Below are 21990 nucleotides of genomic sequence, written 5' to 3' on the forward strand. Positions count from 1 at the left end.
ATTGGTAAGCAGTTTAAAAACTTATGAGTTAGTTTATTAATGTCACCTTTAAAAACACCGGATTCGTTGAATATTTTAATAGGTGAGTCCAATATTGATACCATTTTCAGGTTGAGTTTTAAATGAAAAAAGGCGATAAATGGTGAATGGAAATTGTGAAAATCTATTATAGATTTTTATTTTTTAGCTACCACTTGGGTGTTTCAGATTTTGTATATATTTTAGGTATGATGGGATAGGATAGTTTTAGCAAGTTGTTGTTGTCATTTACGTAAATAACATAACGAATCTGACTAATATACGCACAATCTTCCCAAAGGGGACTCGCTATAGAATCTACTTACTACTGGTTGTAATGTTCAAGACATTGTGTTGAAATAACTGAGAATAATCTTAAAAATTCAGTTCCAACGAATCATGAAATTTTACTATTCTCAAAGCACTGATGATAAACAAACCTGGATGTTATTTTTGCAGTGGATGCTAGATGTTCAAGTTTTGAAAAAGGGAATCAACCAGCTGGAATCACATGCTTGACTTTAAAATTCAATATTTTCTTTACATTTGAACAACTCACGTGGAAATATGATAAAGTGACAAATCTCCGAATTGCCGTATATGTCCATTCAAAAACAATTTATTTTTGGACTAGTTTACTTAAATTCCACAAGGCAGATTCGGAAGAAATTGCTGCTTCGCTTATTGACGGTATATTGTCAAGTTTACAATATAAAACTACGAACATTAATTAGTCAAATTATTGGGCAATTGCTCCACACGTTTCTTTCTTTTAGGTTTATATCATTCTTCCTTCTTCTAAAACCCCTGAGGTTTCTCCTAGTACACAAAAATAAAATTTCATATACAAATTAGTAATGGAATTATACGAGAAAAAATTTATATAAGTTGGGTCAAGTTTTCCAGTAATTTATGGGCTCTTGGATGATCAATTGAATGATATCCTAAGCAAATATGTCATTACCAATTAAATTATATACTTTTGGAACTCCAAATGGACATAAAGCTAGTATTTTTTTAGAAGTTCTTGGTTTAAAATATGATACAATCAAAGTTGATCTCAGAAAAAATGAAAGTAAATCGGATTGGTTTGTTAAATTAAATCCAAATGGTCGTATTCCAACTATTGAAGATCCAAATTTCAAAGATGGTCCATTAATTTTAAGTCAAACTGGAGCTATATTACAATATCTTTCTGATACTTATGATAAAGAACATAAATATAGTTATCCATTTGGTACAAAAAATTATTATAAAACTTTAGAATATTTGATTTTTCAAGTTTCTGAAAATGGTCCAATCCAAGGTCAAGCTGAACATTTTATAAATTTTGCAAAAGAAAAAGTTCCTTATGGAATTAATCGTTATACAAATGATACAAAAAGAATTTATGGAGTTTATGAAGATATTTTAAGTAGAAATAAAGAAAATGATTCAAAATATTTAGTTGGTGATAGATTAACTATTGCTGATTTTGCTTTATTTAGTTGGGCTGATAGTTTAAAACATTTAAATATTGATATTTATGAATGGCCATTAATAGGAAAATGGTATGATGCAATTAAAGAAATCCCTGCAGTTCAAAAAGGATTAAAAGTACCAAATTGAGCTTAAAATGTAAGCGATATATGAAATATAGTGTGGATAATCGTACACATATATAAAATGTTTTAAAATATATATACATAACTCTATGTGTATTCAGTGACTTCTACAAGTTCAATAAATCACCAAGATGGAGAGTATGTGTCGCACCGATCCATTTACTTTACTATATACTATTTCGATTTTTTTAAATTGTAGCTCTTTTAACAGAGTATGCGTTTTTTCGTGCTGACTTTGGAAGCATTCTGCAAAAATTTAATAAGTGATTCCAATATTGAACCCTTTAAGCACATTGCTTGCAGAGCTTTGGAAGTCAAAATGCTAGTTCTGAATCAGGTTTCAATTGAATGGAGACTGAAATGTGGGGTTAGGAGCAAAATTTCAAATTTTTCATAATCTTAGATTTTAGTAGAGATCAAAGCATAAATGGTTAAATGATAACGATCTAAAAAAAATTGATTAAAGTTTTAAACAATTAAATTTCATGGGTTAAGCCGCTATTGATATGAAATCTAGTTTCGTAAATAATACAATAACTTGAGACATTTTGTTTGAATAGAATTTGACCAACGGAGTAAGCGAAATCAAATTATTATATCTAAAATTAGTAATTTTGCGAATTCAACCCGCGTTGTTGCAAAATATCATTAATTTCAAATTATTACAAAAACTTAAGAGCCAAGAAAATTTTTAGTCAAAGTTTCAAATTTAAACTTTAATTAAATTAAGAAAAATTGATATAACGTCAAAAGTATATTTAAAATTTCTTGAAATTTATTGATAAATAATTATCAAAAGTTCAGATCTTTATGCTCTGTTTTTTGTGAAGATATAGTCCACTTTTGATAAGACTTTGAAGACATTAATAATGAACTAAACAATTCGAAGAATTATCAACATTGCAGGGTTTTGATACATTCGTATATCTAATTTTAAGCACAAGATATTAAGAACAATCGATAATTTTGATTCAATAAGATTTTTTAAATTATTAATAGGAATATAGAGTGAAACAAGAAGTGACTTAACTATTGTAGTAAAGATTCTTCCTATCTGTCAAATTGCCAATTTAATCTACGGCAATTTTAAATTTTTTTTTTTTTTTTTTTTTTTTTTTTNNNNTTTTTTTTTTTTTTTTTTGTATTTTTGACAATTTTTTTCAGTTTTGCATCCTTTTACTATGAAAGTAATTCAAGATTTAATGCCTATCAAGTAGATTAGACAGACTCTAGACAACACTATTTATAAAGCTTAAAATAAAATGCTTTTACTTTCTCACAACAATTTCAAAGGAAATGTATTTTTTGATTTAAGAGAACTTCATTAATAGTTGATTTTTACATCTTCCGATGGAATAAGGCAATTAGATTAGAAGATAAAGAAACGGATTAAAAAAAAAACGTTAATAATTTACTAAAATTTAAATTTGACTTATCTCTATCTTAAAATTAAATAAATATTTATGCATCTTAAATTACATTTTTATATTGGGCAGACCCTCATTTAACACATTTAACAGTTAATGATTTTATTTTCTTACGCCTTTTATAATTTCATCACTTAACTAATAATTTAATAAATAAAAAAGAAACTTCTCTATTATTCGTTTAATACAGAATATTTGATTGTTATATATAAAGATTTAAGTAATTCAACATATATTGTTAAAATTTTGAGCCAATTCAAAAGAGAAGAGATTTTTATTTTTATTTTCTCTTATCATTAAAATTTTTCAAATCTCAATAAATGAAAAGATCTACTTTTTTTATTTTATATTTCTATTATCTCTTTGTTTTCTTTCTATCTGATATACATTTGGATTTATCAAATCTACATATCTTCAAAGATATAAAAACTATTTAGAAACCCTGGATTTAATTTTTCAAATTTCACCTTTTATCTAATTTTTGAATATCAAACCATTTAATACCCAATTCAAATCATCTACTATATATTTACTTTTAAATTTTAATTTAATCAATAAGTAAATATAAACAATCCATCTTCATCATATATATTTCGAAAAATTATTAATTTAAGGAACAACTTGAAAAATTTAATATTAAATTATTCAATTATAATAAATTATTATAATACAAAGTATAGATATATAATAAAAACATAGAAAAATTCACAAAATAAAGATGGATGAAAAGAATATGACAGTTAATGCTGAAAAAGCATATTCATATGATGATGTAGATCATCCAAGTTCTGGAACAGCTTCAGATACTGAAGTTCATGATACAAAAGTCAATTTTGTTGATCGTTGGGCTTCTAAATTAAGAGCTGAAACAAAAGGTATAGATATGGTTACCGATGAAGAAAAAACTGAAGATTCACTTTGGAATGCTGCAACTATGTGGTTTTCAGCAAATTTAGTTATTGCAACTTTTTCATTAGGTGCTTTAGGTATTACTGTCTTTGGATTAGCTTTTGGTCAAGCTGTTTTAGTTATTATATTTTTCACTGCAATTGGTGCTTTTACAGTTGCTTATTTTTCATGTTTTGGTCCTGTTTCTGGTTTAAGACAAATGATTTTGTCAAGATTTTTGATTGGTGATATAACGTGTAGAATTTTTAGTTTTATTAATGTCATTGCTTGTGTTGGTTGGGGAGCTGTTAATATTATGGCTTCTGCTCAATTGTTACATATTGTCAACAATGGTGCTTTACCTCCATGGGCTGGTTGTTTAATTTTGGTTCTTTGTACCATCATTGTTACATTTTTTGGTTATCATGTTATTCATCTTTATGAAAAATGGTGTTGGATTCCAAATTTAATTATTTTCATTATTATTATAGTTAGATTTGCAATGAGTGGTAAATTCCAAAGTGATGGATTTATTGGTGGTGAAACTACTGCTGGTAGTGTTTTAAGTTTTGGTAGTACTATTTATGGTTTTGCAACTGGTTGGACTACTTATGCTTCTGATTATACTGTTTATCAACCAAGAAATACTAATAGAACTAAAATCTTTTTTGCTATTTTTGCAGGTTTATTTCTCCCATTAGTATTTATTTTAATTTTAGGAGCTGCTTGTGCGACTGGTATTAAATCTGATGCAAGATGGTCTGAATTATATGAAACTAATTCTGTTGGTGGGTTGGTTTATGCTATTTTAGTTGAAGATTCATTACATGGATTTGGTCAATTCTGTTGTGTTGTTTTAGCTTTATCAACAGTTGCTAATAATATTCCAAATATGTATTCAATGGCTTTAAGTGCTCAAACTTTCTGGAGTCCATTAGCTAAAATTCCAAGAGTTGCTTGGACTATTGCAGGTAATGGTGCTACTTTAGCTATTTGTATTCCAGCTTATTATAAATTCGAATCAGTTATGGAAAATTTTATGAATTTAATTTCTTATTATTTAGCAATTTATGAATCATTAATGTTAAGTTCTCATTTAATATGGCATAAAGGAAATTTCAGAGATTATCCATATGAAAGATATAATGATAAATCAGCTTACCCATTAGGTTTAGCAGGAACTTTTGGTTTCTGTTGTGGTGTGGCCGGTGTTGTCATAGGAATGAATCAAACTTGGTATGCGGGAGTTCTTGCAAGACAAATTGGTGAGTTTGGAGGTGATATCGCACCTGAGTTAGGCTTTGCCTTTGCATTCATTGGCTTTAACTTAAGTAGGGTGATCGAAAAGCGTTACATAAGGTGATTGGTTGGAGAATCATTCGTCATTCATTATTAATTTATTTATAATTTGTTTGTATTTAATTTTTTATAAAACTTGTAACTTTAATATAGATTTAGATCTAAGTCTTTTGGTAAATATTAAATATTTGTAGAACAATTTGATATGTCAACGTCTTCAATGAATATTTGTAGAACGATATTATTTGTCAGTGTCTTCAATCAAAGTATTGGGAATTAACCTCTTTATTGAAGCTTTCAAACATTTCATTCAATGAATACGCTTGGCAAAACACTTACTAGTTAATTTGAAAAGTTGTTATCATTAGCAAGTTCTTTACCATTTATATAACCATTCGATATCATAGGTATAGCTATCCTACATTTCTCCATGCATAAGTTTATGTAGAATAAATGCCTATTTTAGAAAAAAAAAGAACATGTTCTGAAACATAAATTGGTAGCGGATGTTATACACTTTAAAAAAACTCGTACAATTAGCGGAAAATTTCGCCATATTGTGTAAATGTAGTCCTGTAAAAATTAAATATATACAAAGAAATAAATTCTATAAACCCAAAAAAATATATACGAACTGATTAAAGTACAACTAATATAAATCTTTAGTTGTACCTTTTTCATAATATTTTTCATAAAAATGAAAACTTTCAAATCCAACTTCAATCATAATTAATAATATAATTATCCATTCTAATCTAGTTGATTTTTTTTCATTTAAAACACTTAAAAATGCTCTTTGTTCTTCTGTAGCATAATCTAATTTTCTATTCATTATTGAAATTCTTGAATTTATATCTAATATTTTACTTACTGAATTATAAATTTTTTCTAAATCTGGTTCACTCCAATATAAATCTGGTGTTTCAATTAATTCAGAATACAAATTTAATTTTCCTCTTAATAAGAATAACCTACCTGTGATTCTTAATAAATCATGTTCAGTAGCTGTTATTCTTTTTCCTAATGATAAAATTTCTGAATTATTTCTTGTTAAAGTCAAAAATTCATCTAATTGGTTTTCTAGAATCGATAGTCTAGTTGATCTACTTAAACCAATTGCAAATGCTGCCATATCTAATAATCTTTTATCAGGATTTAAACCTTGAACAACTAAAATTTCTCCATGTAAATAACTAGATCCATTATTCAAAGGTTGTTCAGGTAATTGTTTTAATTCTATCCAGTCAATTTCTTCACTTTCATATTCACTATATTTCGAGTTTATTGAATTTACTATATTTGGTAAAAATTTATCAATAATTTTATCTTCTGATAAATTCCACCCAACTAAAGTACCATTTGATAAAACCATTAAATTACTTATTGGTGATACATAGATATTAATTACCTCCTCAGGAACTATAATCTCACAATTGTGCTTACTGTTCAAATCATCTTGAATTTTATCAAAATTGATTGAATCTCCAACAGTGACTGAAGTAACAATTGATAAATGACTTTCTAAAGTTTTTGTCTTTTCATCATCTCGATTATTTTCATTTAGTAAGGATAGTATATAACTCGTAGATTCATTTTGAAATTTTGGATCAGTTCTTCGTAGTTTTTGAGCTCCAATTTTCTTTTTCGGAATATTTTTTGGTCTTATTGCAGCAGTTGTAATTTTTGGTGTAGATAATAATCTCTTTTGAGTAAATCTTATATAATTGTTACAAGATCGTGATACTATTTTGAACATTGCATTTGGTAAATTGTTATATCATTAAGCAATTGATGTAAATTTAGTAAGAATAAAGTTTAGTAAGAATAAATAGCTTGCTTTCACTCAAAGATTAGATATGATTATCAAAAAAAGTGGTCTTATTATAAATTATAAATTCTGATTCAGATATGAACTGAATTTAAAAATCATGGGGTAGTGTATAAAGTAACAAATAATTTTTATAGAATGTCAAAAAAAAAATAAAATTTAAGAATTTAAGAATTTGTGTTTTTGAAACCAATTTAAGATTATTAAAACATATTGAAATTGAATATATATAAATATTTCAAATAATGGATAATCAACAATCTGATTTTCCATTATCATCTGGTGATTCTAATCTACCTTCTCAACAACCTCAACAATCCCAACAACAACAATCATTCTCACAACCACCACCACAACAACAACAACAGTTTCCGCAACAACAACAACAACAACATGGTGGAATTCAAATTACTCCTCAGTTTCTAGCGTCTTTAACTCCACAACAATTACAAAATATGAGGGCTAATCCTCAAGTCCAAGAAATGATTAAACAAATGATATTAAGACAACAACATCAACAACAATTACAGCAACAACAACAACAAAATAAAGGAATGAACATGCCACAAGCACAACAACAACAATTTCAGCATGAACAACAACAACATCAGCAGCAACAACCACAGCAGAATCAACAACAATCACCCATGGATTTTAACAATGATCAAAGACAACAAATGCTAGCTAATAAACAAAGACTACAAAATCAATCACAAGGATCATCATATCAACAACAATTGGAGAATTTCCCACAAAATCTGCCACCGTTACCAAATCAAGGAGGTCAAAAAGAAGCCATTTATAGGCAAGATGTACCTAATCAAATGTCACCACATAATATGCATCCACAAGTTGGTGGATTACCTGGAAGTTTACCAATAAATAATATGCCTAGTAGATCTTCAATGGGAAATGGTGCAGGTACATCAGTAAATCCAAATCCAAATTTCACAACTGAACAACCAAAAAATAATCAATTACCTTTTAATGGTGTTACTCCAGTAGTTGGTGGTCAATCAGCTGGAATGAACCCTCAAACTCAACTTTTCAATCAACAACTGCCAAATATAATAAGGAATCCATCAATAAGTCAAGCTCAAAAAATAAATTCAAGTTTAAGTGTACCGCTCTCATTGGCATCAAGTACTTCTCAAGAATTAGCGAGTAAAATGCCTATGGTTCAATTGAAAAGTTTTAATCAATGGTCATCAAAATTAATTAGTGAAAATAAACCAGTTCCTTTAGATACAAAAGTTTATGAAAACATTATTAAAAAAGACGGTGATTTTCTAGCAAATTCTGCGAAACAAAATAATGATATAAAATCATCAATAGAAGATTTAGCAAAAGATTTACAACATTATAATCAAGTAAAACAATTAAGAATGGCTTCAATCCAATTAAGCTCTAAAAATCAACAAAATAATAGTATATGGGGAGAAGGTTATCAAGGATATGGGAATGGCGTAACTAATACGAGTACAAAATTAATATTACCAAGACGTGATTATACTGACAGAGAAATAAATGAAAAAATTTTACAACAAAGTATAAATGGGAAACAGTATGTACCAATAAGATTAGAGTTTGATCAAGAAAGAGATCAATTTAAATTACGTGATACATTTTTATGGGATTTAAACGAAGAAGTTATATCAGTTGAAGAATTTACAAATCAATTATTACAAGATTATAAATTTATACCAAAAATTCATTATCAAACAATCTTAAGTTCTATAAAGGAACAAATTGCTGATTTTCAACAAAAACCAAATAAAACAACTGGAGAAATAAGAATACCAATAAAGATAGATATTGTAATTAATAATACTCAATTAACGGATCAATTTGAATGGGATATTTTGAATTCAAATGAGAATGATCCTGAAGAATTTGCCACTACAATGTGTGATGAATTATTTTTACCTGGAGAATTTAGTACAGCTATTGCTCATAGTATAAGAGAACAAAGTCAAATGTATCATAAAGCATTAATTTTGTCAGGTTGTAATTTTGATGGTACACCAATAAATGATGATAGTATACGTAATCATTTATTACCACCATTACGTTTAGTATCAAAAGATTATCAAGTTGTTGATGATTTTTTCTCCATATTAAGAAATCCAACAAATGTATCAGAATTTAGTCCACAATTAATAAAATTAACTGAATTAGAAGTTGAAAGAAAAGATAAAGAAATGGAAAGAGAAAGTAGAAGAAAAAGAAGACATAATTATAATGAAGATGTACAAATTAATCTTAATGGTGGTGTTATAAATAGTGCAGGAAGTTTTATAAATGGTAATATTGGGACAAGTTCAGGTACAACAAGTTCTAGAGGTTTTACATCATCAAGAAGAAATGCAGCTCATGTTGGTAGAGGTAATACAGCTCCAGATTTATATACTGTTCCTAAAACTTTTAGAACTCCTGCTCCATCAAGTATTCTACCAGGTGCAATTGATTTAGGAGTACCAGAAATTTATCAATATGATGAAGTATTTGTAAATAAAATTCAAGTTAGAAATCCAAATTATAAACCTCCATTACCTGAACCAGTTGATAATGATAGAGTTGATTATGATCATGATCCGTTAGAAGGGACTTTTATGGTTACAATAAAAACTAGGTAAATGATAAAAGTTATATATATATATAAAAAAATCGTGATTAGATAGATATAAAAATATTTGTAATATTATATTAATTTTGAAACTTAGTATTACACTTGTAGATTGAAATTAATCTTATAAACTATTCTTTATGAGTAATTTACTCGTAAAATTTTTTTATTACACAAAATATGCTATTTGTGTACTTTACATTGAAATATGGAGTTGTGAAAAATTTATATAGATTAATAAATTCTGAAACATCAATTACATATACAATGCCCAATGTTCAAGTACGTATATAAGTATTAGAAAAGAAAAGTCTAGAATTCAAATATTAACTCAAACTACCAAAAGCAAAAAAAAGTAGATCCATATAAATCTTTTATAGCAGGAGGAACAGCAGGTGCAATTGAAGGAGTTATAACTTATCCTTTTGAATTTGCTAAAACCAGATTACAATTAATAGATAAATCCACAACCACAAAAACATCAAGAAACCCTTTAGTATTAATATATAACATAGCTAAAACTCAAGGAATATCAAGTTTATATGTTGGATGTCCTGCTTTTGTAGTTGGTAATACAGTAAAAGCATCAGTAAGATTTTTAGGCTTTGATTATATAAAAAATTTATTATCTGATAAAAATGGGAAATTAAGTGGTCCAAGAGGAGTTATTGCTGGATTAGGTGCTGGATTATTAGAAAGTATTGTAGCTGTAACTCCTTTTGAAGCTATAAAAACTGGTTTAATTGATGATAAACAAAATTTAAAACCAAAATATCAAAATGGATTGGTGAGTGGTACATTTAAATTAATTAAAGATATGGGGTTTAAAGGTATATATGCTGGAATTATACCTGTAAGTTTAAGACAAGCTGCAAATCAAGCAGTTAGATTAGGTTCATATAATGCAATAAAAACAATGATTCAACAAGCAACTGGTACACCACCAAATCAACCATTAAGTTCAACATCTACTTTTTTAGTTGGAGCTTTTGCTGGTATAATTACTGTATATACTACTATGCCTATTGATACTGTTAAAACAAGAATGCAAGCTTTAGGTTCAAAAAAATTATATAAATCTACTTTAGATTGTTTTATTAAAATATTTAAACAGGAAGGGTTATTAACTTTTTGGAAAGGTGCTACACCAAGATTAGGGAGATTAGTATTGAGTGGGGGTATTGTATTTACTATTTATGAAAAAATGTTGGTAATATTAAATTAAAATTTTCATTAGAGATTGTTATTTATCATAATTATAATTCTTGTATTAATAATATATATAATAAATTAATTATAAATAAATTTTATCTCATTTCAGTTGGATCTTCATTCGGTTCGGTACCTTGTGGTGATTCATTATTTTCTTCTTGTTCATTATGATTTTCAACTGGGTTTGTGGCACTTTGAGTTACACCACTATTAGAAGAACCATTTGGACGTAAAATACTTCTTTCTAATTGTTTTACTTTATAAAAATCAACAATACTTTTCAAAACTATGAATAATCCAAATGAAATAAGACCATAAGCAATATAAGGAGTAGTATTATAATTATCATAATTATCATCAATATGATTGTTTGAATCTTGTATAAAAAATCCCAGTGGTGAATAATTATCAATTTTATTACTTTCTATTTTAAAATGTTTATCAATATCATTAAAATCATTTGGATTATCAATTATATATTTTTTAGGTATTTCTTTAGGTGATCCCATATTTAATGGTAATATATTCCATCCATACATTATTAAATTGATTCCTAACCCCATTCTAGAACCTTGTTTTGCAGCATGAGATGTATGTAAAAGATAACATAATATAAATCCAATAAATTGAAAAGCAATAGTAACTAATCCATTCCATATAAAATTTGCAATATTTCCAACCGGTAATCCTTGAACAAATACTTCATCTTCATACATTGGACTAATCATTGTAGATTCCCAATATTCAGGACTTGCATCTTGAGCTGCTTCCTCATAAGTTGGTGGATGTAATTCTGCTTCTCTTTGTTGAATTGTTAATAAAGTATCTGGTTTTGCCATTAAATTTTGGAAAACTCCATCAGTACCTTGACCAATAAATCTTCCTGGTGCATTATGTTGCATTCTACCTGTTTGTATACCATTATTTAATCTTTCATAAGTTTGTTTTAAAGGGAATAAATGATTGAATACTCGAATTATTCTTTGTTTAGGAGTTAATCTTGGTGGGATTTGAGATTCTAAATCTAATGATGATGAACTTATTGGATTAGATGATGATGATGAAGTTGGTTGTTGTTGTGAAGTTGTGCTTGGTGATGTATTAGTAGTTTCATTTTCTTCAATATCACTATCTATTAGTATATTTGAATTTAATTGTGAATCTGATAATAAATTTGAATCATCTTCTTGTGTATTTATCTAATCCGGAAATATAGTTAGTATAAAAAATAATATGTAATAGTAATCATTAATTTTTGGACATACCCTTTCATAATTCGTCATTATTGTTGATTATTATATGTGATGAATTAAATGAGTTGTTTTTATAAAATTTTTCAAGATCTATGTCTAATGTTTGATTGACTGAATATGTATTAGATTTTGAAAATCTTATGTGGATTATTATTTATTTTTTAATCTTTAATTTATTATTTATTTTCAAAATTAAATTTTGTATCACTTAAAAATAGAATGTTACTCAAAAGCTGTTTTTGTGACAAAAGATTCAGCGACACAAATCAAACACTGCGCCTTTGTATAAAATTATCATTAACTTGAAGTCAAAGTCAAATAAACATAATATATTTATAATACATTAATCTAATAAAACATTATATATACATAGGTAAATAAACATCAAAACAAAAAATAATAATTGTCTGACAGTAAAAGAAATAAAACTAACAATAAAACGCCGGTAAAAACCCAAATGGAACCAAATTTAAATGAAGAAGTAAAAACTAGTGTGAAAACGACAAGAATGCAACTAAATATTCTCAAATAATCAACTTAAAAACCATTTTGCTTTAAATTACTCAGGATTTGCAACTTGTAAAACTTTTCTCGAATAATCAGCTTCATCAGCTAATGATCCTTCACTTAATCTTCTTCTACCCATCATTATTGGATTTAATCTTGGATCAATAAAACCACCATTTGAAGTTTTTAAACGACCTAATCCAAATAATGAATTTCTATTACCACTTTTTGATCCCAGTACTAAATCATCATTTGGATGTTGGAAAGGATTTACCATTGGCATATCTAATGGTGATATTTTTGTATTATTAGTCTTTTTAGAATTTTTTCTTGAATATTTAAATGATCCATTACTACCACTTCCTAAATTATTTCCATTATTATTATTTGTAAAATTAGCATTATTATAATATGATTTATTACTATTTTTATTTTTATCATCATAAAATTCTTCTTCATCATCATAATCATCATCATCGTATGCATTTCTTTTTCGTATAATGAAAAATGCTAATAAACCAATTAATGCAGCACCTATTACTCCACCAACTACTCCTCCAACAATTGGTGCTACTGATTTCTTATGATTATTATTATTTTTTGATTCTGAATTTGAATTTGTAGTATTCGATGAATCGTTTGTAGTTGATGAAGAAGTTTCTGATGTAGTTGATGACGATGAAGAATGAGTTTCAGTAGAATCATCAGTTTGAGTTATTGTTTTATAAAGAACCAGTCCATTATTATCACTTGAAGTAACTGTACTGGTAACTCTTTCTTGAGTTTGACTTGTTGCTTGAGCTGTTGTTTCTGTAGTAGTTCCAGTATTTGATGTAGACTGTTGTTGATTTGTTGAAGATGAAGCTGCATTAGCATTATTAGAATTGGCAGTACCTGAAGGTGATGATGATGAAGGAGAAGATGAAGAACCTTGACTAACAATAACAGCATTGTTATTATTATTAACACCAAAAAATATGGAATAAGATGATGAACCACCACACATTTCAGAATCATAACCAGCACATGGTACATTACAATTTGAATCTGATAATTTTGTATTTGAATTTGGTAAATTATTTAAACAAATACATTCTTCTCCCTTTATAGCAACATACATACTATTTGGACAAGAATTATGAGAACAATAACCAGAAGATTGAAAATTATAATTACCTTGTGATTGGCTATTTGTATTTGAAATAGAAGAATAACAACCAACTAATTTAGCAGCAGGATAATATTCAGCATTTGTAAATGTGATTAAATTGATTAGTAGTAAAAATGAAAATAATAATGAATAATTATTATGATTGTAATTAAATTTTAAAAATGATATTGAAAACATTATTGGTATTTTAATTTATGAAAAAGTATATTTTATGGCTTATATTGTTAAAAAAATATTATAACGAATGACTTTATCTTTTTAAATTAATGAATGTTTAATAAAATATATATATATAATTTATGTAGTTGTTGTTAATGGAAATTGGAATATAATTTTAATTTCAATAATCTATTGAAAATGAATGAATAATACAAAAGTAAAATTAAAATATTCAAATAATTTATCAAAGGAGTACTAGATTTAATCTTCTTTAATATACTAAATATAAACAAATGAAGTATTTCCAAATGTTGATGAAAAACTTTATTCTAATATTTGATGAAATAAAGTTCCAATAATAAATATTATTTTTTAAAAAAGAATATTCCCTTCGAAAGTTAAAGAATAAATGATTTTCAAAAAATTTTATTTAATGTATTTGAAACGAATGTATGATATATTTTTGAAATAGTCAATAATATCAGTTGAATAAATTTAAATGAATGTAAATTATATGAAATGAAATGAAATGAATGTGTTCAAATGAAGTTGTCAAAAAAAAAAAAGAAAAGCGTTAAAAAAAAAATTTTGATAAAAGAAATTTAAAATTAAAATTAAAATAAATAAATAAAATAAATAGAATAAATAAATAATTTTTTATCTTGGTAATTTTTTAATGCTACCATATTTTAGAAATATTTTAAATTTCAAGTCTAGAATAAATAATTTCTTGTTTAATCTCTAATAGCTCATGTTGTATTATGGTAAATATTAAATAATATTAAACATTTAATACTGTTTGAATCAATATCAACTACAATTATAATTGAATATGATTTTAATTGAAATTAATATAGTAATAGAAGTTCTTTAAAAAAAAGCTAGTTAATTATTTCATTGATCTCTATACAATGATTAGTAAATAATGTATTAGATTAGTAGAATAATATAGTAATAATATGGGGAAGATAATGAAAATTAAATATTTATAGAGACCAAATAAAATAATCGATGTCAAATTGTAAAGTTATGACGATTTTGTACCAAACATCAAATGTAACATCCGTACCGCATTATTAATTATTAATTATTAATTATTATTATTATTATTCTAATTATTTTTTATATATTACGCGTAAAAATTAAAATTTATAAAAATATATAGACGCGTAATTTTGAATAACTAAGAAATCTCCTTTCAAAGAAATTTTGATTCTTTTCATCTTTACTAATTTGTTGTAGTAATTATTCTGCTAATTGTTTGACTCTCATGTATATAATAACTTCAACTAACAGTAGTGGTGGAAATTGACAACCAATTCAATATAATTATTATATTGTAATTAAATAAACTTTTTTTTTTAAATATAATACTTGATACAGATCAATTTGGTTTCCTAATATCTTAAGGTTGAATTAGTATTAAATGAATATATATATATATATATATATATAGATTACATTCTTTTTCCTTTTACTATTCACAGATTTTGATTTTATATTTCAAATATACAAAAGATAAAAGATTATATTTATTTTTATACTATAAAGCAATTATTAAAATTAAATATAATTTGACTTTTAATTTATATTGTAATAATAAGTTTATTATCACAATGAATTAAGCTATAGCTAAAGGTATTTAATGGTTATAAGAGAAGTCTATTTTAATATGTGGAAAATGAAATTATGAAAATTGACCAAATATTTTCTTTTTTTTCCTTCTTAAATTTACTATCAATTAATCTGAAACAATTTTGTCAGAGATCCTTTTTTTTTTGATTGTAGAACAATTAATTTTATCTACATTTAAATAATCAACTACACAGTAAATCAAATTATATAATTAAACTTACGTCATTGGTTTGATTTACAAATTAAACTATCTATACAATTAATATATTTCTTTAATTACACAGTTTAAATATTTAAAGCAAATATAAACTATATTTTTGAAGAAATAATCAATGTAAAGCAACAATTGAAAAATAATAAACTTACACCTTACTTTTTAGATAGAACATTTCGAAAATTAAACTTAATTAAATCTTGTCCTCATGGCTTAATTAAATTATTCGATAAATAGTATAATAGCAAGAATAGTATCGAAATTATTCATTGAATTGATTCTGATTCTAGTTGAGATATCAAGAATTTTGGTACATGTTTACTATAATAGCTCTGAGAAATGATGATTCCTTTAACTTATATATTTGAAACCTTATTTAATTCTTTCTAATAAATTTGTAATATGAAGATAATTCCAATTAATATTCAATTGCTATTCTGTTAATTATTTGTGTTTTAGAATTTAGAATTTGATATATTTATGTGAGGCTCATTTTGTTTTATATTACGGAATTCGGAAATATAACAAATTACTTGAAAAATATATCAATGTTTGCTCTATTAATATTAAACAACTTAGAACTCCGATTAATATAAATACCTTCAACAATTTCTTACTATCCTTAAATCAATTATATATTTTCATCTTTATAAATTCATTAAATAATTTCAAATTACGATTTTAAATACAATTAATAATTCAAAAATGGGTGAAGTTACAGATGCCACAAAAGTTCGTTTAGATTTAAATGATGGTCATAAAATTCCTGCATTAGGTTTAGGAACTGTACCATCAGGTGATCCAAGTGGTGTAAAAGATCAAGTTAAAACAGCCATTAATGCAGGTTTTAGAATGATTGATACTGCTTGGTATTATGGTACTGAAAAATATGTTGGAGAAGCATTAAAAGAATTATTTGATGAAGGTGTTGTAAAAAGAGAAGATGTTTTTATTACAACAAAAGTCTGGCCATCTTATTATCATAGTCCTGAAAAATCATTAGATGAATCATTACAAACTTTAGGTTTAGATTATGTTGATTTATTATTACAACATTGGCCAATTGCTTTAAGTGGTGATGAAAATGGTCAACCACCAGCACCAAAAGATAATGAAGGAAATTTAAAATATGATGATGATCCAGTTAATGGAACAAAATTTATTGAAGTTTATCAAAATTTAGAAAAAATTTTAGATAATACAACCAAAACAAAATCAATTGGTATTTCAAATTATTCAATTTCAAGATTAAATAAATTATTACCCCATGTTAAACATATCCCAGTTATAAATCAAATTGAATATCATCCACAATTAAGTAAACAACGTGATTTAATTGAATTATGTGAAAAAAATAAAATTGTTGTTGCTTGTTATTCAGGTTATGGAAGTGAAGGAGCAGCAGTATTAAAATTACCAAAAATTCAAGAATTAGCTAAAAAATATAATGTATCAACTAATGAAATTGCAAATGCTTATCAAATTTTAGAAGGTAGAGTTATAATTCCAAGATCTTCAAATTTAGAAAGAATTAAATCAATTACTGGATTACCTCAATTAACCAAACAAGAATTAAATGAATTAAATCAAATTGGTGAAGAAAATCCAAAAAGATATATTAATGATCCTTGGGGTTATGGTATTGGATTTAAAGGTTGGGAAGGTGATAAATTAAGTGAACCATTATAAATAGTTTTTATTAAAATATATTAAGATCGTGATTGTGATAGAGAAACCTCTGTAAATCTTGAGAAAAAAAATCTTACAAACTAATTAATCTACAAGTTACGTTCAATTAAAAATTTTATTAATATTCTCTATAAATTATCCAATTAACCTTGATCTATACAGCTTGCTTTTTATTTGCAACATCTGATTGTTGTATTCCGTCTTCTAATTCTCTTTTTAAAACCTTTTGTTTTGCAATATCTGAAGTAATCATTAAATCAGTTTCTCCTGCAACTTTTAATAATCTTGTATTTTGTTTTTCTCCATCAACTTTTCTAAAATATGGTTGACATCTCCAATATGGTACAATTTTATAATGACCTCCCCAATTTTCAGTATTACCTGATGTTATAATATCTAATTCATTAATTTTTGGATTCTCATAAATTTTCGCAATAATTTCTTCAACTTGTATAACAATTTTATCCCAATCTTCAAATGATGAATGTACACTTGTTTGTCCTATTATTGGTCTTAATTCTTTATGTATATTTAAAAATTCATGCATTAATTTAAAAAAATGAGCTTTCATTGAATGCCTTGAAGCAGGACTATCAACTTGCTTAACAATTTCAAAATATTCTCTTAATATTTTATCAATTCTTGGAAATTGTTTTTCAATATCATCATTTTTAGTCCAAAATACTCCGGGATTATATAGATTACCTTCTGCTGACATTACTGCATCACAATTTGTTTCTTCCATACATCTTTTTAAATCCATTGGATATAAGATATTACCATTTGCAAAAAATACTTGATCATTAGGTAAATTATCTCTTAAATATTTTAATATTTTCCAATTTGCTAACCCCGTTTGTTGACCTTTCATTTCTCTTGTTCTACCATGAATAGTTATAAATTGTGCACCGGCATCTAATACCATTTTAGCATATTTTAAAGATTTTTCCCAATCATCATATATCCTTATTTTAGCAGTTACTGGAATTGATAAATTTTCATGTAAAATTTTAATTAATTTATGTACTAAATCCCAATCATCCATTAAAAATGCTCCATATTTTCCCTTTTTAGCTATACCTTGTGGACATCCTAAATTTAAATCTACTGCATCACATTGGTTTTCAACTAATTTTGCTGCTTGTAATAAATAATCTGGATCATTAGCACAAAATTGTACAATTAATGGTCTATCATTTTTTTTATCACCATCTTTTAAATTCCACATACTTTGTCTATATTTTTCACTAGTAACAAATAATTTTGCATGAAACATTGGTGTATAACATAATTCTGCTCCATATTTTCTAGATAGTATTCTCCATGCTAATTCTGATTGATCAACCATTGGTGCTACTATGGTTTTAGGTTGTCCTATTGAATTATATAAATCACGTCCTTGTAGTTTACTTGATGTTGTAGTTAATGATGATGATGGTGATGATGCAGGTACTGTCATGATATCTTCAAATGAATTAAGTGATGTTTGTCTAGTTGATATAGTCGGTTTTGAAATAGACTTGAGACTGGTATGTGTGACTAGTCGTTTAAAGAGCATATAACTCTTGAATCTTAATATATGATATTTTATTAGAAATTTTTTTATCTTATCGTAATGGGGTTTTACAAGAGAAAAAAAAATAAATTTAAAACAGTTTGGTTATTTCTTTTTATTATTCTATATGCAGTATTATTATTATATTAAATCACTCGCATTATACAAACACGGGTATGTATATTGAGATGTCTGCCTCTTCCACCCTCTACACATATCTATGAATACACTTGTCTATATAAAGTAATCTCTTCTCCTCGGGGCAATTATAGTACGCACTTTCCCGGTAATTATTACTATATTCTCGCTCCTATAGTTTCGGTCGATTCTTGGATACCAAACATATTATGGATGCAAATAATGTCCTTTTAAAAATTCATACTTCAAAACTGGCAAACCTCCTTTGGGAGACTGATATTCAAAAATTTTTATGTAGAGCAAACTATGAGCCAAGATCAATTCTAGAAATTTTTTGTTTTTAGAGATATTGGCCAGAAGACTAAAAACAACAATCCTTGTCTGGTTTGTTCAAATCAATCTATGATTACTCCATATAGAAATAGAATGTGACTTAATTATGAATATTCCATACACAACTATTTTTTTCAACATACACTTACTTACAATAAATGAATAATGAATCAGTTCAATTAATCAATAATGAATGAAAATAAGGAACTAATAGATGATAGTTCATCATCGTTAAATACACAAACCCAAACAAGTAAAATACGAAAGAAAAAACGAAGAAAGAAAAAGAAAAAAATTAAAATTAAAGTTAAACGAAAATAATGAAGAATCTTATTATAATGGTGAATAATTAGTACATGCTTTTAATACTTTACCACAATCAGTTTAAAAGTTTTGTAGTAGAAGACATGAGTTATTTTCAAAATTTAATGATGTAGAAAGAGTTAAACCCATAATAAGCAAACCCAAAAATTTGTTAGCGTTTGCTAAATTATGAGACTCCTTTCGTTGTCATGTGTTAATCCCTTTTTCAATACGATAATCTTTGAAATTTGATCTATAGATGAAATACTAATAAAATCGTATATGCATCAAATTGTATTTTTCAAAAATTATTGTAAATCAAACACATCACTATAAAATATGAATAAGTAAGTCTTCAAAAATTTTTTTTTTTTTTCAACTAAAGTTAAGTTTATAGGTACTGAAATGATAGATTTTTTGTATGTTAAAAACCTTTTAATCAATAGTTTATCATAAAATAAGAGGATAGTTCTTATTCTCAAAATAAAAAATAATATATTCTTGGATTAAACTAATCTAGTTTTTAGATTCATTTTATTTCTTTAAACCATATATTGAATTTAAAATTTAAAATTGTCACAAAAACAATAAAATAAAGTTTATGAAATTCTGAAACACTCAAGAACAATAAAATAAAGATCTTGGCACCTTTATTACATTTTTCATATTTTATACACATTTCTTATACAGTATATATTTTATTTAATGGATTATACGAAAATATCTTTAATTGGACGATAAAGATCTCTCCACACAATTACAGTAAAATTTCAGAATAAGGGTTTTGACACAAAATTTAAGATAACTTAAAGTAAAATTAAATACCACAATTAAGAGTGTAAAATTATGTGATAAGATAAGATGACCCCACAATATCGTATCTATGTTTTACGTATTTCAAATTAATAACTGGTTATTTTTATTGTTAAATTTAAAGGATCCTCAATCTAAGAAAGATCTTTTGTATTTTAGATCATCAATAGTCAAATTTGACATAGAATAAAGCTTAAATACATCATATTTACAACGTTATTTAAAAGTCTATAATTAGATTTAAGGTGAATTTAATATTAATTTTTTTTCAAATGAAGTTCACGAACGGCAATTTGATTAATTTCTTTTGGAATAAAATATGGACAAATTAAGTAATGATAATATCAGTAAATCAAAAACAAAACATTGGTGTTTACACGCTAGCTCCTTATAAGTATTAATTCATTTTAGTATATGCATCAATTCATATATAGTTTAAAATTCTTATAAACTATACATATTATTATTAAGATAAGATGATTTTTATTGAATTACAAGTAATGATAATGAGATCTAGATCCAGCACTAATTTTATTACACACAAAAGAATATGAAAAGAAAAGAATAAAAAACATTTGTATTAGATATATATTAGTAAACACAGTATCTGAAATAATTCTTATTCTTCCTACTAAAGTACATCCAGATAGGTGGGACTGTAAGTAAAGGAACAAAAACATTTATTGGTAAGTTTTAAGATAATGATTATAATCTAATTTATACAAATTTAAAATTGAGTATATAAAAGTATATGACAAATGAAAAAATCTCAATTAGGGTAAATGAGTTTAATGATAAGAAAAAATAGATAAATTAGATGACACAAATTTAATATAAAAAACCCTTAAAAGTTTAATTTGTTTTTCACTTTATTGATACGTTTGATTAAAGAATTAATAATAATTACTGTACTAAAAATTTACTATATTTTATGTTTCAAAAAAAATATAAATAGGACCTAATTTTCCTGAATTTAAAATATTTTTTGTTTTACTTTTTCTCTTTTTCTTCTTTTTCCTTTTCCTTTCCACAAAGCTTTCATCATCATCTATTATTCATAATTCAATATCAATCAGATTGTTTAACTCAGTCTTGACCTGATTTATGGTGAGTTGATTAATTGATTTATTCATTTATTTTTTTATTCTTATTACTAACATGTATACTAAGTCATCTACACATAGTTTATTATGGATATGATGTTATGGAACTTTAGTTATGGGTATTTGGGGGAAATGGGTTTAGGGGAAATGGGTTTAGGGGAAATGGGTTTAGGGGAAATGGGTAACTGGTGCAAAAAATAATTTTTTTTTAATGG

The 21990-nt window shown here is 25.8% G+C and overlaps 8 protein-coding genes across 8 annotated transcripts; 4 read left to right on the forward strand and 4 right to left on the reverse strand. All coding sequences in view use genetic code 12, as the record gives it.

Moving 5' to 3' along the window:
* Window positions 1-972: 972 nt before the first annotated feature.
* Window positions 973-1626, forward strand: KGF54_003743 (glutathione S-transferase family protein; the record flags this gene model as incomplete). The annotated part of the gene is made up of 1 exon (XM_051764365.1): window positions 973-1626. The coding sequence occupies one exon, from the start codon at window positions 973-975 to the stop codon at window positions 1624-1626; it is 654 nt and encodes a 217-aa protein (XP_051619803.1).
* A 2141-nt stretch (window positions 1627-3767) lies between these two features.
* Window positions 3768-5300, forward strand: FCY21 (purine-cytosine permease; the record flags this gene model as incomplete). Its single annotated transcript, XM_051764366.1, has 1 exon — window positions 3768-5300. The coding sequence occupies one exon, from the start codon at window positions 3768-3770 to the stop codon at window positions 5298-5300; it is 1533 nt and encodes a 510-aa protein (XP_051619804.1).
* A 585-nt stretch (window positions 5301-5885) lies between these two features.
* Window positions 5886-6992, reverse strand: KGF54_003745 (uncharacterized protein; the record flags this gene model as incomplete). The annotated part of the gene is made up of 1 exon (XM_051764367.1): window positions 5886-6992. The coding sequence occupies one exon, from the start codon at window positions 6990-6992 to the stop codon at window positions 5886-5888; it is 1107 nt and encodes a 368-aa protein (XP_051619805.1).
* Window positions 6993-7309: 317 nt separating this feature from the next.
* Window positions 7310-10915, forward strand: KGF54_003746 (SNF5; the record flags this gene model as incomplete). Its single annotated transcript, XM_051764368.1, has 2 exons — window positions 7310-9679; window positions 10007-10915. 2 exons carry the CDS (start codon window positions 7310-7312, stop codon window positions 10913-10915), a joined length of 3279 nt encoding a protein of 1092 aa, XP_051619806.1.
* An 82-nt stretch (window positions 10916-10997) lies between these two features.
* On the reverse strand, window positions 10998-12185 carry KGF54_003747 (uncharacterized protein; the record flags this gene model as incomplete). Its single annotated transcript, XM_051764369.1, has 2 exons — window positions 10998-12101; window positions 12168-12185. 2 exons carry the CDS (start codon window positions 12183-12185, stop codon window positions 10998-11000), a joined length of 1122 nt encoding a protein of 373 aa, XP_051619807.1.
* Window positions 12186-12714: 529 nt separating this feature from the next.
* WSC1 (Wsc1p) lies at window positions 12715-14010 on the reverse strand (the record flags this gene model as incomplete). The annotated part of the gene is made up of 1 exon (XM_051764370.1): window positions 12715-14010. One exon carries the CDS (start codon window positions 14008-14010, stop codon window positions 12715-12717), a length of 1296 nt encoding a protein of 431 aa, XP_051619808.1.
* A 2536-nt stretch (window positions 14011-16546) lies between these two features.
* ARA1 (D-arabinose 1-dehydrogenase (NAD(P)(+))) lies at window positions 16547-17530 on the forward strand (the record flags this gene model as incomplete). The annotated part of the gene is made up of 1 exon (XM_051764371.1): window positions 16547-17530. The coding sequence occupies one exon, from the start codon at window positions 16547-16549 to the stop codon at window positions 17528-17530; it is 984 nt and encodes a 327-aa protein (XP_051619809.1).
* Window positions 17531-17684: 154 nt separating this feature from the next.
* KGF54_003750 (tRNA dihydrouridine synthase) lies at window positions 17685-19088 on the reverse strand (the record flags this gene model as incomplete). Its single annotated transcript, XM_051764373.1, has 1 exon — window positions 17685-19088. One exon carries the CDS (start codon window positions 19086-19088, stop codon window positions 17685-17687), a length of 1404 nt encoding a protein of 467 aa, XP_051619810.1.
* Window positions 19089-21990: the final 2902 nt, after the last annotated feature.

This window comes from Candida jiufengensis (genome assembly GCF_024610255.1).
Source record: "Candida jiufengensis strain CBS 10846 chromosome Unknown scaffold2, whole genome shotgun sequence".
In the NCBI taxonomy this organism is placed as follows: domain Eukaryota; kingdom Fungi; phylum Ascomycota; class Pichiomycetes; order Serinales; family Debaryomycetaceae; genus Lodderomyces; species Lodderomyces jiufengensis.